The following is a 19,239-nucleotide window of genomic DNA, read 5'->3' on the forward strand; positions in this document are numbered from 1 at the left end:
ATTTTGTTTAATTTTAATAAGGAAAGGTTCTAACGCAAGTATAAAAAGAAGTGGAGAAAGAGGGCAACCTTGACGAACACCTCTGTGTAAAGTAAAAGGATTGGAAATAGAGCCATTAACAAAAACTGAAGCTTTCGGGGAGGAATATAATAAAGAGATGAACAAAATAAATTTAGGACCAAACCCAAAGCAGGAAAGAGTATGGAATATAAAAGACCAATCCAAACGATCGAACGTTTTTCCAAGTCTAACGCGATAGCCGCGAGTGAGTGAGGAGAATTATTTGAGTTATGTAATACATTGAAGAAGGTCCTAGTGTTATCAGCGTTAGACCTGCCCTTAATAACACCTGATTGTTCTGAGCAAATGATAGATGGAAGAAAGGATTCTAACCAAAGAGCAAGAAGTTTAGCAAATAGTTTATAATCAGAGTTAAATAAAGATATTGGTCTATCATTTTTACAAAAATGAGGATTTCTCCCTTCTTCAGGAATTAAACAAATTAGGGCATCTTAAAATGTACCTGTAGAAGCTTTAGAAGAAATAAAAGATGAAAATAAAGAGTGAAGATGTGGGACAAGCAGATTGAAAAAGGAGAGTAAAATTCCACAGGAAAACCATCCGGACCCAGTGCTTCCCCAGTTTTAGTGAGACGTAGTGCATGAGAGATATCTTTAATAGAGATATCTTTTTCTAGAGATGAAAAATCAATATCAGTGCGAAAGTGTTTTGAGATTGATTCATGGTAAAGCTGTACTTGAATAGGATCTGGAGTAGTTTCAGGAGTATAAAGTGAAGAATAATATTTCTTGAATTCCTCTAGAATATCCAGATTTTTGGTCACTCTGGAAGGGTCAGAGTCAAGAATGTAGTCTATGTTTGAACGGTCCTACCTAACCTTAAGATAAGAGGCAAGGAGCTTACCCGCTTTGCTCTGGCCTCCATAATAGCGAGCGCTGCCTTTAAGGAGAAAGGAGCTGGCATTTTCCATAGATAATTTGTTGTATTTAAACTTTTCCATAAAAAGGTTGTTACGGTCAGCTTTAGAATTAGAGGTAGTATAGAGATTTCAATTTAATACGCTTAAGAAGATCAAGAGCCTTCTGGGAGTTTTCTTTTTTCATTTTAGCGACATAAGAAATAATAAAGTCCCTGGCTGAAGCTTTAAAAGCATCCCACACAGTAGTGAAGGAAAGAACAGAGGATATATTTCGATTAAAAAAAACAGTAATAAACGATTCGAAAGAGGAAGCAAAGGTCTGATCAATCAGTAAAGGAATATTGAAACACCTTCTTCTACTGTACTCATTAACAGGGAGTAATTCCAAATCCAGGATTACCGCGGCATGGTCAGAAATCAATATTGAACTAATGTCTGCACGTATTATGAGTTGTGTGAGGGATTTAGATGCAAATAAATAGTCTATGCGAGACTGGAAAAGGTGTGTAGGAGAGAAAAAGGTGTATTCACAAAGTTGAGGGTTACAGAATCTCCAAGAGTCAACAAGAGATCTATGGGAAATTAAAGTGTTGAAGTGTTGATGTATTGGAGAAGGGATAAAAGCTGCTTTGGAGGATCTAGCTTTGTATGGATCAACAATTAGGTTACAATCACTGCCAAAGATAACATATGGTGTAGGGATAGACATCAGGAGGGAAGAAATACGAGGCGTAATCCGGTATAGTGGGGGCATAAACATTAAACAAGGAAATAGGAACATTATTACCTTTAAGATGCACAATTAACAAACAAACCTCATCAACTGAGTCCTCAGATAGAAGGGACATTTTAAGTTTTTTATGACAAAAGAATCACAATCCCATTTTTCTTGCTTGTACCTGGAGAGGAAAACACAGTTCCAACCAATTGACGCTTAAGTTTCAAAACTTCTGAAGTAACAAGATGATACTCTTGTAAGAAAACAATGTCTGCTTTTAAATTAGCTAAATGGACGAGAACTCTGCCTTTTGATAGGCGTACCCAAACCTTTAACATTCCATGTAATAACACGTAACATCATTTATCCAGAAATATAAGAAAAGGCGGATACTTAAAAAAAATTTACAGCACAAATATGTACAATCAAAAATCTAGAATAATCCAAATAAGCATTAGTAAAGCACTCAAGGGAAATAGAAATGGATATAGAATGAAAAAATAAGTAAGAAAATGGAAAGAAAAGGAGAATAGAAAAAAGAAAAGAAGAAGAGAAGAAAAAAGAAAAAGAAGGAAGGGAGAACGGAGAAGAAAGAAATGAAGAAAGAAAGAAAGAATGAAATGGAATAAAAGCATGTATGTAGAAGAAGAACAATGAAACATACCATAGACTCAAACATGGATGGAGGGTGTTGAGACGACACACATGAAGATGTAAAACTAGCGAGACAACACCGGAAGGAATCACAAGGAAGAACGGTCCAGACGACAATATAAAATGGAGGGTGAAAACAAAAGGGACCTACACCTAGAAAAAAAAGAAGACATAAGAAAAAGGAGATAATTATTAAAATACGGCCATGAAGAAGAAAAAACAATGTAAAATTACAAGTGATACAGTAAATACAAAATCATTTTTATGTAGAGGATGTTCTTGTGAGTTCCAAAGATACCTCTCTGCAGTTATCGAGAAAGCACTGAATGAAGCTTGATCTTCTTAGGTGGAGCTTTTATTCTTATATGTTACTTTAAAAAAGCAGGGATGAATTACACCAAATCTGGCGTTTAGATCACGTAGTGCTGTTCTCATTGCAAGAAAGCTTTTCCTTTTATCTGCAGTGATTTTGGCAAAATCTTGTTAGAAGAAGAGTTGTGAGCCTTGCCAGGAAATACGTTGTTTAAGTTTGGCTGCCTGTAGAACCTTCCACAAGTCAGTATATTCTAAGAAGTAAAGGATTACACCTCGTGGTTTACGCAGAGATGAGGAAGTAGATGGAGGACAACCAAGTCTGTGAGCACGTTGTATGTTCAGTATAGGAGACTCTGGAATTTCCAGTACCTGTGGAAGAAAAGATTGAAAGAAGGCTATTGGGTGGGATCCCTCCAGCCCCTCAACTAAGCCATAAATGCATAGGTTATTGCGTCTACTACGGTTCTCAAGATTTTCTACCTGTTTCTGAAGTTGGAGTATCTCTGCTTTCATCGGAAGAATTTGTTGTGAAGACATTTGTAGAGATCCGACTTGAGATTCCACAGAAGCAAGTTTATGTTGAAGCGAAGACCAATTATCCTCCAAAGCTTAGAGACGGGAATTTGTCTCCTCCATGTAGGGTTTGAGGGCACATATTTCCTTTAAAAGTAACTCCAGTGAAGCTGGTGGAGGAGATGTGGCAGGTGTAGGAGGATTCTTTTTAACTCGCTTAGTGGAAGATAATAAAGACAAAGGAGTAGACTTGGACGCATTTTTGCCGTTGGCTTGAGGTGAAAGAGAGTCAGGTGAGAGGGCAAATGTAGAAGCACTGGAAGAAGGTTCAGTAAGATGGGGCAATGTAGCCTGTGTTGAGTCCCCCATGTTGCTCTGCAACACTGAAAAAGGATTAGAGATAGGTATCGCAGTAGACTTTGGACGTACAGCAGAGGCGTAGTATGAGCCGGTGCCCCAACCAGGACTGGTCCTCCCCCAGACATGGATGGTCAGTCAGAAAATACAAGTTGCATGAGATATATGGCAACAGCAGTAGGAAATTGTAACAATAATCCTGTAAAAAATTGGGTGTGTTGCTGGAAAACAATTTAGGAATAACGTGCAGTCAGAAGAGAAAGCAGCATTCCAGCATGAAGAGGCAGCCACAGCAGGAGACAAAATGTAGTTGAGATGCAGGAAATTCACAAAGTTTGGCAAGAACTCATTGAGCAAATCATCAGGGAGACCTGTAATCTGTGCCTGACATCAGCAGTGACACGCAGAGAAAAAATGCTGTAGAGACAAAATGGTGGCTGCGCTCCAGTCACAAAGCGCACGGCAGGATTAACTCAGAAAGCTGGATGGTCAGTCAGGAAAACACAGGATACGCAAAGACATGCCAGAAAACCAGATATATGGCAGCAACAATAGAAAAGTGCAACAATAGACCTGTGGAAAAGTGCTGAGCTGCTTTTGAATAACTCATGAACAACGTGCAGTTAGCAGAAAAAGGAGCACTTCAGCAAAAGAGATAGCCGTCATAACAGAAGACAAACTGCAGCTGAAATGTTGAAGAAATCACAAAACTCGGCAAGAACATTATAAATAAACTGTCAGAGTCCTGCAGCTTGTGCCTAATGTCAGCGGTAGCGTGAGGAGAAAGAACGCTGTAGAAATGAAATGACGGTCGTGCTCCCGTCATGGAGTGGTCCGCAGGATTCACGTAGATAACGGGTCAATGCGGGGATATCGCAGCTGAAGAAAGGCATCAGTAGAGTCAGCAAGAGGTCCACCAGCAGGTCCCGTAATCGAAGTTGTCGTCAGGAGGCTTCCACCGAACAAGGGAATCACATTCCTCGGATTCGGCTGGCTGGGAGGGGCTGTACCGGCGAAGGAACACTGAAGAGAGCCCACATCGGGAACCCCCGTGCAAACTGCAGATAGTAGCGGACTGAGCTTTTGCAGGGAAACGGCGGTGAGGAGCTAGGGCTGGCCTGAGGCAATACTGTAGGGTAAAGGACTGGAGTGAGGCGCCGGCGGGGAGCAGCGAACTGGAGCTACGGCGAATGTAACTGCTGAGTCACCCCACTGAAGGGGCATAGTTGTTGAGAGGAGGTGCAGCCTTCACTCCTAATACTACATTGGATGGTATTGGCATTAACGCTAAGGGCTGGGGCACGAACACCCCCCCAGCAAGTAATCAGCAAGCAGCAAGTAGTGCCAGCTGCACCGTTTAGTCCTTATACAGCTGCGCAACAAGTAGTGCCAGCTGCACCGTTTAGGCCTTATACAGCTGCGCAACAAGTAGTGCCAGCTGCACCGTTTAGGCCTTTTACAGCTGCGCAGCAATTAGTGCCAGCTGCACTGTTTAGGCCTTTAACAGATGTGCAGCGAGTAGTGCAAGCTCCACCTTTCAAGTAACTTTTTCTGTGGGAACAGTTCTGACTGAGTTGGACTCCCGCTGCAGTGGCAGCACCATTGACACTATGGTTTCAGGGCATTTGAGTCCCCCTCTGAGATGGCCAGTTGACCAAGGAGACTGCAAGGTTTGTAGGGCGCCAGGCCCTTGTACGTTTATGTGGTGCTAGGAAATGCTTTTCATGTAGTATGTTTTCCGCACCCTGTTCTGAGTACCTCTACAGGTGGTCTTAAGATGACAAGGTTGTTGTGCATATTTAGACTTTCCTAGTCAGATTCTGCTCCATTCTATGCTCTTTGCCCCTAAAATTAGTGATTCTCAGGAGCTTAGGGTCCAATAGTAGTCTGTTGAGATCTTGGGCGTACTATGCGGTTGGTGCCGAACGTGATTCTGTTAACAGGCTGGTGTTAAGTACAATGTTCACCAATGGACACTGGGTGTTCATTTATATTCTGTTCTACTTTGACTATATTTGCTTTGTGATGGTTCTGAAAGTGGTCAAGTTGGCCCCATCATATGTAAAAAAGTCCCTTGTAAATCTTATCTAGTGCCAGGTGGCACCTTGTATTCCAAGTTGAAGGCCCAACAAATACCTACCTCACTTCCCGGACGGCACATTAGTTGTGATATCTTTACCTTAACGTCTGGATTATGTGCCCCCTTTTTGCCCTTTTATTTCTCCTCTCCACCGCTGTCCCAGTAACACCCATCTCTTATCCCCCCCACCCTCCTCCGCCTCATTTTTCCACCATGGCCGCCACTCGAGTTAAGGATGGAACTAATTGCTACAAAATCATTTATCCTCCCAGCCTGACTAAAGGTGCAATAAAACAATTGAAGCATAACACTATTGAACGTTTCCCGGACTCCCTTTTTGTTGATCAATCTTGGTCATTTTGGGAGGCTCAAAAACGATCTCATTTTCTTCACTCACGACACCCCCTCTTGGTCCACCAGTTTATACAATTCCCTTAACGTCATCTCCTCCTCCTCTATCCCTCATGGGAAACAACTAAAAATGTCCCCCTCTGCGCGTTTCAACGGTTACCTCACTATCTCACTCTATAACAACGGTACTGTCATGATCCAAGGCAAAGACACCTGTCTCTCGCTCTTTGACCACCTCTTCCCCTCCCTACTCCCCTCCTCTGTGACCGGATTTTCCCCTGACTCTCCTTCTAGCTCCACCCATTTCTCCCTTTCTCCTCCCCTGACCCCCCTACTCTCCAATTGGCTGCACTCTCGAGAAGCACAGGTCGACCCTCTTCCCTCCCCCTCCCCTTTGACCTCCTCTCCTATTCCTCCCCCTTCACAGTATGCCCCCTCCCACATCACTTCAGCCCTACCGCTAGCTAATACGCTCCTTGTCCAATCTGCACCATCCCGGTACTCCAATCTCTTCTCCTCCCCCATTTTCCTTCCAGTCACCCCCCTTTTTAGTCCACCTCTCCTCCAACCTTCTCCCCCAGTGAACTTTCCCTACGCTCCCCTTATCCCTTCTTCCATCCCTCCTTTCCACCCCCTCCTCCCCTCGTTATTCACCCGAATTTCTCCACAATCCCACTGCATCTTTCTTCTCCCTCCCACTCCTCCAGCAATGCTGTGCCACTCCCTTCCCCGCCTTGGTAACCATTTCCATTTCCCTCCTTCGGGTCCAGGAGTACCACTTCCTTTCCCCAACTTCCCTTTCTCTCAACCCCCCCCCACTCTGCCAGATGCCTGTTCCCTCACAGCCACCTCTCTTAGCTGACATGCCCTCCACAACCACCTCCCCTCTTTTCCTCCCAAACCTCCTACATTCCCATGACTCCACACAATCCTCCCCTCTCCTTCTACCCTACCACCGTGTTCCGCACCCTTCTCCCCCTAAATTTGTCCTTAATTACTCTCCTTCTTGCAACACCAACAAAGACAACTCTCCTTTAACCTCCGATTCACTAACTCCCGCTCTCAACCTCCACCTTTCCCCACTTGTGAATCTTACACCCCAACTCACCTCCTGTCCCCCCACCTCTCCCTGCCTTCCACCACCAATTACACCCCCCTGTTTCCATCGAGCCACCCAAACTTCCGTGCTCTGCCTTACTCTCTCTGGGAAATAAGCTAGGTTCTCTTATCACCTCCATCTCCCAGCTTTCAGCTGCCATTTCACTTTTAAGCTCTAAGATTTCCACCTTTCCTTGCACCTCTACTCCTTCCCAACTTCCCACGAGATGCACCTCGCCCCCTCACCCCAATATAGCCAAGCTCAACCTGTCTTCTGCAAACTTCGTTAACTCACACAAGCCCTTGAACGCCGCCCTTCTTCAACCTTCATACCCTAGCAACCCTACTATCTACACTATTCCGACCATCTCCTCTGTCAGAACCAAGCATCCACCTAAACCCTCCCGAGCACCCCCGCATAAGTACAACATCCCGATCACCCTTCAGAGCCCAAGTGCCCCGGCACCAAAACAGTCTTGACAGAGCTATGCTGTCTGCTCCACAACTGCAGATCTGCAGTAAAACACAAACTTGAAATCTCCGATACCATCACCTATCACAATATTGACATGCACTTCCTCACAGAGACCTGTAAATGTAAATGTATTGCGACTTATATAGCACACGTATCACCCAAAGGCATCAAGGCGCTTGCTTAGGGAACCCGTCCTGGTATTCCCCTGTGAGATACCCCGGCAGGGTATCCACAAGGTGAAAGCCATGCATCCCGCCGCGAGGGGCCGTAGTGGAGATTAAGCAAGCTATTGCCCAGAGTTGCAGAGTGTGACCCCGTGAGTCGAGTAGGCACCGGAGCGAGAATTGTCGAGTCCGTGGAATTTTTGAGCCGGAGACCCGCCGAGGCGGGGAATCGAACCCTGGTCCACGGCCGATCTCAGCTTCCGGGTCTGCCGCCTCTAACCACTGAGCCACGCTTCTCCACTGGTTCAAAGATACCTCTCACTCTATGTTTGATCTCTTATTACCCACAGGCTATTCTATATTTAGGAATGATAGAACTGACAGCACGGGGGGGAGGTGTTGCAGTCATCTTTAGAAACTCCCTTCAACTTAAGGCTTCTCCTATCAGCTCCTCCCACACCTTTGAATGCCTTTCTCTTGAGCTACAATTGCACCACCGTTCACCCCTCAGATTCCATGTCATTTACCGCCCGCCTCGTAGTGGCCCTTCGTTCTTGGAGGAACTCACTGACTTCATCAGTGACCAATACTCGCAAAGTGACAATCAGACTTTTGTGGGTGACTTCAATCTCCACTGGGGCCTACCCCAAGACTCTTCTGCAAACTCCCTGGCCACCTTACTCTCTGCAAACGATCTTATCCAACACTGCACAGAATCAACACACTCTAAGGGCTCAATCTTGGACCTCGTTATTTCTAAAGCAGGCATGCTTTCTATCACCACCCCTATTTATGTAGATTGGTCTGACCACCTCCTCATCCCATTCTCTCTTCAACTTTCACACTCTATAACTCTTGGCCAACCCAAGAGGGCTATCTCCTGGTTCCGTGATGCAAAAAATATTTATGTTGGTCCCCTCTGTGAATCAGCTTTGTTATCACTTCCAAGGCTAGACCCGAACCTAGATGTTGACAAACTCACCTCCCAATGCCTCACAGTTCTTGCAGCCGAAATCAATAACGTCGCTCAACTCAAAAGCAAAAGGATAAGGCCCACTCCCTCAGCACCTTGGTTCAACAAATCCCTCTATGAAGAAAGGAAGAAGCTAAGATTCCTGGAGAAACAATGGAGGCAAGTGCCCTCCACCGATAACTTGGCCACGCCTCGCTCAGCAAGATCCAAGTACCACAAGCACATCTTCCTTGGGAAAGCGGCGCACTTCAAAACCCTCCTTGACTCAGCCAAAAATAGACCCAAAAAACTATTCGATCTCATCAAGATTCCTAACTACTCTCCCCCAACCTCCAAGTTGGAGGATTCTGCAAAGACAGCAGCTAATTTCGCTATTTTCTTCGATGAAAAAGTGAAAACACTTGTGGATCAGGTCGCTCATCCTACCCCTCCAGAGGAGTGCAAATCCATAGCCATTTGGCAGAACTTTGACCCTATATCTGAAGATGCCCTTCTCAAGTGCATCCGCGAAACAAAGCCCTCCAATCATTATCTGGACCCCATCCCCAGTGCCATTGCCATTGACTTCTATACCCTTTCCTATTGGACCACTCTGGTTAACCTCTCCCTCTATCAAGGCTCCCTTGCTGTCTCCTTCAAAACTGGGCAGGTCACCCCTCTGCTTAAAAAACCAACTGCTGATGCGACTGACCATAACAACTTCCGCCCCATCACTAACTTACCCTTTCTTGCGAAGATCACAGAAAGATGTGTAGCGAAACAACTCTCTCGTCATATCAAGGACAATGATCTTCTTGACAATTTCCAGTCGGGCTTCATTCAAAACTGCAGCACTGAAACAGCCCTGCTGCAAGTGATTGATGACGTGCTGAGGATACTCGACTCGGGGGGGGGTCCTGTCTTCTAATTTTCCTTGACCTTTCTGCAGCCTTTGACACTGTCAATCACAACACCCTCCTCAACATTCTTCAACAGAGAATGGGCATGGAGGGCACTGTGCTTAAATGGTTTGCTTCCTTCCTCTCTGATAGATCCCAAATGATCAAAATAGCGAACAGTCTTTCATCTCCTGTGGCGGTAGGTCAAGGTGTTCCTCAAGGCTCTATACTTGCACCCACATTGTTCAATCTCTATTTAGAACCACTGGGAAATCTCCTAAGTAAATCCGGGATCCACTATCATTTCTATGCAGACGATACTCAAATCTACCTCAAGGTGCCTCCACTCACGATCTCTCTATCCTAAGCTCTACTCTCGACTCCATTCAAAACTGGATGTCAACTCATCAACTACTTCTGCATCCCTCCAAATCTGAATTCCTCCGCTTCTCCTCCTCACTCTCTCCTCCCCTGGTGCAATCATGGATGGATCAGATGAATCTACTTAACAATAAACCCATCATTGTCGACAGCGCAAAATTCCTTGGTGTCATACTCGACAAAAAACTCAATCTAATCTCCCACATCAATTCCATTGCAAAGTCTGCTTGATACCAACTGCGCCTTCTTTAGGGAATCCGTCGCTTCTTCCCGGAGCCGGACCTTATAACCCTGGTGCAATCGCTGGTCCTCTCCAGACTAGACTACTGCAATTCTCTTCTTACTGGCCTCCCCAAATCCCACTTGTCCCCCCTTAAATCTGTTTTCCATTCAGCAGCTCATTTCATTTATGGGGCCAAAAGAAGCGACCACATCACACCGATGTTCTCCACCCTCCGCTGGCTTACCATCGAGGCTAGAGCGATCTACAAGACTGCTTGTATCACCCACAACGCCTTGCACTCCTCCTCTCCTCGCTACCTGGCGAATAAACTGAAACTCTCTGGAGGCTCTAGGCCATCACGTAATGCGGAAAATCTACTGCTTGAACCTCCCACTTTCAAGAAGGAAAGAACGATGGCCCAATCCTTTTCAGGCAACGCGGTCAGAATATGGAACTCCTTTCCACCTCAGCTCCGGACCACCGCCTCCCCCCAGGCCTTCAAAAGGGACCTCAAAGTTCTCCTCCTCCAAAGACACCTCCAAAAGTAATTCATGTCCTCTCTATTATCTGAAGGAAGACCTCCCATTACTGAAAATTCTACTCTCCATGACTATGGAAGTGCCTTCCATTGTGTTCTTGTGGTTGGAGTGTTTGCCATTTATTGCAGTATTATCCTTGTACTTGTGTTTGGTACTCTTTTGTAACATGCACACACCACTTTCCCCTTGTAACTCACAATTTGCTACCTCTCACATTTTGTTTGCCTTTGATACTTGCACAAGTGCCGCCATTGCCTACGTAACGTTTGTTCTTGTGCCTGAGTGTCTAGCATATATTGCAGTATTATACCTCTAATTGTACTTTGTTTTCTCTTGTAACCTGCACACTTGTCACTTTTTCCACCTGTGCACTTTTTGCTACCTGATGTATTTTGTTTGCTCACAATTGTCACTTTACCTTATGTAACTTAACGTCTGCTTTTGTAATCTGTTCACGTGTAATGTTCTCCTCATGTATCAGTTTTGTTCCTATTGTGAAGCGCTCTGACGCCTTCGGGTAAAGTTCGCGCTATATAAAAATGCATAAATAAAAAATAAAAAATAAAAAAATTCCAACGCCGTGTGGCGTCAACCAGCCGTGATCTTCAGCAGTGCTCAAACCACGCACCCGCGTTCCAGATTTTTCTGAAGCAAGAAAGGTTTCTGTGTTTGTAGATGGCCTAGTATTTCACACAGCCAGGGTTATAGAATGGCAGCGCATTTGTTTCCATTTTTGTTGAGGTGCAACGTTGTAAGAAACAGGGGGGTATATTATCAACAACTAGCGATAATTTTTGTCTCTAACTTGTTTAGAGACAAAAATTATCGCCGCACATCGGCGATTTTTATCGCAGATAAACCTTGCTATTAGCAAGGTTTATCGCAAATGCGATAAAAAACGCCCGCAATGCATGAATATCGCTGAAAAGTCAGCGATATTCATGCATTATCGAGCAAATGCTCTTAGCCATGTTATCCACCTCCCATTGGATAACATGGCTAAGAACTGCTCAGGGCAGGTGTTAGCTTTTGGAGATATTCGCCCTTAGCGCAAATATCTCCAAAAGTTGGTAATAGGAGATAGCGATGTTAGCGACTGTTTCCAGTCGCTAACATCTTGGCACGCCCACTTTGCATATCATTAGTGATAAATATCACTGACATGCAAAGTGGGGCCCATGATGGTCGCTATCTCCTATTAGCTGTCGCTAACTGGTGTTAGCGACAGCTCGGTAATAGGGAGATAATTTTATCTCCGCTTTCTTGGCTTTTAAAGCCAAAAAAGCGGAGATAAAACCCCTTGATAATATACCCCAGGGTTCTGTCGAATGAGCACAGTGACAGAACACAAGAGGAGTGTTGTGTGTTTTTGCAGAAGGGTGCTGGGCCTCCAAAACACATGCATTTGGTGGGAGAGAAAGAGCGTCCTAACAGTGTGTTTGGGCACGGTGCAGATGATAATGTAATGATTTCAGTGTCAGCGAGCTGGAGTGCTATTGTTTACTTGCCACAGTGTTCTCACTGAGTTACTTGTGAGCTCCACTATGCACACAGGGCTACGTACAAACTTCGAGTCCTTCCACAGCGTTCCCAGCAGGTTAACCTCCTGCTGCAGGTTACGCAGATGGGATTTTAGCAGCTGCTGTTCCTTCTTTTTTTATTAAACACATTTTTATTGAGCTGCTGTTCCTTCTACATTGTTCTCAGTAGGTCGAGGGTTCTCTTGATCTGTTCTGTTCTGTGGTACGTGCCTGCTACAGGTTACACACTAAACTACCTATGACCTAACATGTAATGCCTTCTGTTGTTTTCAGAAGGCGCCTTACCTGCAACCACTCTTCTTGTCTCACTGCTCCCAGTGGGGTGGGTTAGTATCTAATCCACTCTACACACAGTGCTCCTTACCAGCTGGGACTCTGAGTCACCACACATTTAATTTAACCCTTTGTCTCATAGATGCATTTTATACAGATTGATTTTTTTCCCTCTACAGTAGTCTTTTGTAATGATTTAATCTCAACTCAAAATACAAATAAGACTGCTTGGTATTGTCAATGCTGGTTCAGCAAAAAAAGTGAATCGTTGACACGTTTCAGTAACGTCAAATTAATGTCTACACCCCAAAGCCTACAGTATAAGACACTGTGCATACAGCTCATTTTTTAGAAGTTATCAGGGACCTGCATTTGGTATTTTGCATATTTTCACTGCTTTTCATTTTTCTCCAGTATGTGCCAGTGTCGGACACTGCATCGTCCTCTGAACTCTATTGACTCCCTCCTTTGACTGCTCATGGTATTCTTGTGAGAGTCAGTACCGGGCACTTGCTAACATTCATTCCTACCTGCAAGATATCCACGCTGCATTATGTCAGTCACACTCTATTGCGTGGACGGGGAAGGTGTATCTCCATCTCAAGAATAAAGTGCAGTAAATTGGGACTGATTTACTCACATTAAAATGATATTTTAGATTAGTTGTAGTTGTACCCTACCAGAGATAATTACACCCTACTGACTCGCACCTCTTCTTACTCAAACAATACAGTGAGTCTTGAATCTCCTAAAACTCTGCCTGAACATTGTGAAAATGGACTGGGAAATGAAAAAAGGTAGCACACACTGTGAAAAGGAGCAAGAATATACCCCATGAGATAGGATCACATCTATGATTCATAATTAGTAAAATTCAGCAGGTAACTACAAATTCGAAAACATGTGCAATCCTGTAGAGTGTGTTCCCCTTCACATCCACCAGCTGAAAGCTGCACATTTTACTTTTGCTCTTGCACGGCCGCTGTAGGATAGGTGTGGGCTACTTCAGTCATCTAAACTAGCCAAATAAAAGCTATCTGTTTAAAACGGAATTATATGAGCAAAGACTTCCAAAACCCTGATTATTAGCCAAATCATAGTTCACGGAGGTTCCCGCTTTTCATATGTGAATGCCCTATTGAGTTTGTGCAAGAGTTAATTTCATAATTTTCCTCATGACTCTTCTAACTGGGGGGCATATTATCAAGAACGGTGTTGAAATTATCGCCGCTTTAGCGGCAGGAAACTGCCGCTAAAGCGGCGATAATGGGCTTGATAATATGTCCTTGTGAATTCCCATAGAAGACCAGGTTCCTGCCGCTAAAGCTGCAATAATTTTAACGCCGTTCTTGATAATATGCCCCTGGATAATTGTTGCTTATCTTTGTTTCTGGAGAGAACTTGAAAGAGGTTTGAAAGTCCTGATTTGTTTGTGATAACACACCTGCAGATAACTTTACCACCTATGGGTATTAAGTCTGGTATGTTAAAGGATTACCGGCCAGATGTAGGTAAATCTCATTTACCGATTCATAAATACCGAATTTTAACAATTCGATATTTATGAATCCTATGGGCCTTGAAGCCCTTAGGATTCAATAGCAAATACCGACCGAATCGGTAAAAATACCGAATTGCTAAGGGGGACAGGGTGTCACTTTGACACCCTGTTGCACCCCTGTAACTGGCTTTTGCGCCATGTGGCACACATACATGCCCTTAGGGCATGTCTGTGTGCCACATGGCACAGGTGTACATGCACAGATGTGCATGTACACGAGAATTCGTAATTTACCATGCAATTGTATTGCATGGTAAATACCGAATTCTAAAGGCCCTGTAGCACTGTTAGAAGTGCTACCTACATCACAAAATACATTTTCGGTATTTTTACTGAATGGTAAATTTACCGAATCGGTAAAATGTACAGAATCGGTAAATTTACCGATTCTGTAATTTTACCGATTCGGTAAAATTACCGAATCTGAAAATTACCGAAAATGTATGTTTTTTTTGCCCCTACATCTCCATAGCCCTTTACCGGTCGGAAACGGCCGAAAATCGGTCTTTTCGGCTGTTTCCGACCGGTAAAGGGTTACCTACATCTGGCCCTACGTGAGGTTTGAGAAAGAACTAAGCAACGTCGCACATCCATTCCAAACAAAAAAAATTAATTCAGTTGTCTGAGATGCAAAATGTTCAAAACAGGCTCATAACCATCCTCCCAAATTCTGTTCCTCATTCTTCAGGGGCATAGCTTCCATTGGTGCAGCAGATAGAGTACAACTGGAACAAAGAGGCCTTTAGAGCCCACTGAATCCTGCTTATTAATGTATTTTACAGTTCAAACAGCAGCATAGGGGCCAATTCCCTTCACTTTTTTTTGGGTTGAATGTGCCTCATACGGTGCTTTCACTTTCATGATGGCTGTGCCCTTTCTTTAGACACTGCTCGCCGTATTCAGGTTGCAGCAAGCAGCGTCTAAAGAAAGGGGCGTGTTCCCCATTAAAGTGAAAGCATGACATGGGGTGCTTTTACAAAAAAAAATGCTATGAACTTGACAAACACATTTTTCTTTGTATAAAAGCACCCTGTGCCGTGTTTTCACTTTAAGGGTGGCCGCGCACCCCTTTCTTTAGACGTGGCTCGCTGTAACCTGAATACAGCATTTGCGAGATTTTAAGCTATTGTTATTATAAATGACAATGCCTTTTATATGTGTGTTGGTTTTAAAAACACATAAATAAAAGGCATTGTCATTTACAATGCCAATAGTTTAAGCTCTTGCAAATGCGAGAACTATTGCATTGCAAATGCTTATTTTAGGTATGCTATCTACCAATAGACATCTCTTGCATCTACTTGAGAGAGCAAACACTTTGCTAAGGTCATTCATATGCATTAGGCCAATGTGTCCATTTGCATGAGCTATGTGTTTTACCATCTGTATTTTAAAAAGACGTAATGTCCGGAGATTGCTTAGATGAGAGCAGCATCTCCATGTGGCCTCGGCTGAGATTATGATATCAAGGTTTGTGTTATACAGAGATTTCAGGGGTAGGGTGTTGCTCAGCAAGGAATGAACTGTGACAGCTTTCGGGGAAAAGGCATAGTGTGGCCATGGATTGGTATCTGCACTCAACCACTGTTATTTTGTCACTGCATCTCCTGGATGAGGCACCAGTCGAAGTCTTCTTTGAACTGTTTCATTTGTATAATGAGTAGCCGCAGATTGGTTGTACTTAAAATAATGGATTGAGGGCATTCGGAGTCTAAAATCTACCTCAAAGCTCATGCAGTTTCTGTAGATATCTTAGCCTGCCACCCCTATATATGTAATAATATATTATAATAAAATGATATTCAATGATTTGCCACACCCAGAATCTTGCTTACTGGTGACTTGCTAAGAACTGTAGGACCTTTCAGATCTTAGAAAGCTTGAATGTGTTGCATTGTAAGAAATGTACTGGGCTGGAAGAGAAGAAAGACAATGGATTAATCTACTGTAAACACACTTCTACCATTCAGCAAACATTTATTTACAGAAGCATATGAACCTAAGCTTATCTAGGGTACCCTTGGTACAACAGTTGGTAGGTTGGATGATTTCAAGACTTTACCATGCAAGCGGAGTTGTGTGGTGATGAAAAGAATATGCACAATTCACTCAATTCCCAAAAGGTTCTAAGAATACAACATATAATTTACAGGCATTATAGGAAACTCTGGGTGTCTCAATGCTGATTCTGTAGATCTGATTTGGATCAAATGCTGGCTTCACGCGTAAGGTCTGTGTTGGCCCAAAATGTGAATGTGAGAATTTCCTCTGTACATGTTTAAGAGCTCTTCCCTGACTGATCTCACTGAAATCTGATATCCTCAAAGTGCACCTAACAATGTGCACTGATTGGAACAAGAATGTTTAAGATTTGTTTACGTTTCTTGAATAAACTCTTGATAAGTCAATGGGCAATAATCAGAGGCACTGGATTTATGCAGTTCTATGGCTACAGCTTTTACAGTATACATATGGATTTAACACATTTTCCACATATTCGTATGTGTAGGTTACACACAAACGTTTGTTTAAAGTCCAAACAGATGAAAATAATAGTGTGCAACATAATTTGCATTTTCTGCATAAACTAGATAACCTTGCTTCTTAATTTTGTTCTCCATTCTGCATTATCCTGGTAGCACTGACAATGGTAATGCTTTGCAAAGTACTTTGGGGACTGTCATTATATATACACACACACAAATACCATAGAAAACATATTTTTTGGTTTGCTAATAACTTTGCTGCTGTTCCAAGATTCCTTGAGGCATTTTATAGGAAACTGTTTTTGGGTGTGCTAATAACTTTGCTGCTGTTTCACGCATCTCCAAGAAACTTTCTAAAAAAAGTTCATCCACCTCAGCTCCTTCCTGGAAATTTTCAGGGCAGTCTGTTAAACAGGCTGAGAAAAAGCGGGGTCCCAAACTGCATCTTCCCCTTTTAATTCCCCATAGGAACTTTAGACACAGCTACAGCCAAAACGTGTAAATGCAATTACACCAAATTTGGCAATAAGCTAGATCTTTCCCAGGAAAGCATGCTTTTTGTGATTTGGTGTAAATCCATTCTGCAGTTTTTGAGAAATTAAGGTTCAAACTGTTTAGATATATCAGGCCTTGGTAGTGCAGCAGGATGGAGAGATCAAAAGAAAAGATCTGACTGCTGTCTCACATCAAAAAAGATGTACAGTAGCTATTTTAACCCCTTGGCCACGGTGCTAATTTCGCCACGGTGTGGGGGGTGAGCGTGGCACCGCCATGCCCGTGACCGAACCACGCCGCCATGAGTCATGGGCGGCCTGTGCTCATGACGGCGTGGTTCCGTCATGGCCTTGCCTGCTCAATAATTTGCCTGTCCAGGCGGGGTATTAATGCCGCTTGGGAGTAGCGGCAGCCGCATGATGGAACCACGCCGCCATGAGCACACGCCAACCGTGGCTCATGACGGCGTGATTCCGTCATTAGCAGGCAAGGGGTTAATACTCGGGGACTAAGTCCTCTTGTCCTGAAAAAAAAGCAAAATAACACATAACATTACATGGCTCACTCTGACACAGGAGGTGCAGAGGTTGTTCTACCTTCAGTCACACAGTTGAGGACACCTTTCCCTGTGGGCCTCATTTTCCTTGGTGATCAAAGAGATGGAGCTGGGGAGGGGTTTTCATAATCTGTAACAATAAAAGCCAATTTGATGGACAAGCATAAACTGAACACTGTGCGTGTATTTTTCAGATGATTGGACAGCATGTTATTGAGTCTGGGAACATTTCAGAATATTTAAAAAATGAAACTCTTCGCGTTTGCTTTGGAGAAGTGGCGCAGATTATTCCAAGGTTTGTAAACAGCTTCCTTGCATCCTTCAGTTAATGTTTGATGTCTTATCACATGTTGGTCTTTCACAGTCGCTTTTATTTCACAGAGTGTGTGTTTTTATGGGATAATGTTATTATCAGCCCTGAAGGGTTAACTGACAGTTAGGCAGTGGATCATGGTTAACTCTTCTGAAGTGGGATGGTTTTTCCAGGCCTTCAATAGTTAGCCAGACTACATTCCATTTGAGCAGTTTAATCTCAGTATAACTCCTTAATGTCACGTATTCTTAGGTAGTTAAACGTATTCTGTGTTGTTAACACAATTCAATTTACATTTATTTAGCAATTAAACCAATTTCTTTTATAAGAACAGAGGTTATTGTATGCAAACTTGAGTGGGTAATGTAAAAAGGAGTAATACTTGAGTGCAGATTTTGAGAGTCTATTTCAGTTTTCCTAATATATATTTATATAACATACATTTTACAAATAGTGCCTAAACCTCCCTAAACGAAAATAATTCGTTGCCTAATAATGTATTCTTATATGTTTGCGGTTGTTTTGAGCATGTTTATAGGACCAACAAAGATTCTGGCGACTGGTGGGAAAAAGTGCACTGTGACATATTTTGAAGTTGACAGGTCTGCAATCGCTCTTCAAACTGTAGCACTCTAAAACTATTTCTGGGCGGTGCAATGCTGTTCTGAATAGATGCCTGTTTGGGAGAGTTTCTAAGACCTCTATTGGGAAAACGAGACATAGGGAATCCTGGGAGATATTGCTTCCAGGAATAGATGTATTGAAGTCTTTTCACCTAAGGGAAACCATGAGTGAGCAGCACATACATACACCTTTAGAAGTACTTTACTGCAGTGAAATGATGCTCCTGGTACCGTACGAGATCCCCATTCGTAGTTGAATATTTCACGTCTTCATTTTAGGAAAATGGTGTCGAAAAATGAATAATTTGGTGCCGTATCACTAAAAATATTATTGGTGAGGGAAGATGGAAATGCTATCCAAAACCTTCAGAAGACTGCCAAATTTACTCGCTGCTCTTTCCTACTGGGTACTATCCGGCCTTTGAATGGAAGTATTTTTTGGTTGCCTTTGGCTCCTACTACAGCAATGGTTTTGTCAATGAATTATGATTGTTTTTGTTTAGCCTGCCATAGTAGGATTCCAGGTTTAAGCCCTAAAAACACATTACATAATTACAGACCTAGATGCTGCAGTCACGTCCCATGTCATACATTCTTTAATGGGCACACAAGGCTGGACTTGAGGGTCCAGGAATCCTGTTGTGCCCTGGAGGCAGGGCCACTTTGATTACGCCGGATAGGCGCATAAATCACTGATTCCTGGGACGCTAGGCTCAAAGGCCCAGAATTCCT

General features: G+C 43.4%; 1 protein-coding gene across 2 annotated transcripts in view; it reads left to right on the forward strand.

The window, feature by feature from the left end:
* EXOC3L4 (exocyst complex component 3 like 4) overlaps positions 1–19,239 on the forward strand; it is a 482,394-nt gene that overhangs the window by 151,380 nt on the left and 311,775 nt on the right. For both annotated transcript variants that reach the window (XM_078660229.1, XM_078660230.1), the window contains exon 6: positions 17,766–17,866. In XM_078660229.1, the coding sequence (XP_078516355.1) occupies positions 17,766–17,866 (101 nt within the window). The remainder of the gene's footprint in view (positions 1–17,765; positions 17,867–19,239) is intronic.

Source organism: Lissotriton helveticus, chromosome 9, assembly GCF_964261635.1.
Source record: "Lissotriton helveticus chromosome 9, aLisHel1.1, whole genome shotgun sequence".
Classification (NCBI taxonomy): domain Eukaryota; kingdom Metazoa; phylum Chordata; class Amphibia; order Caudata; family Salamandridae; genus Lissotriton; species Lissotriton helveticus.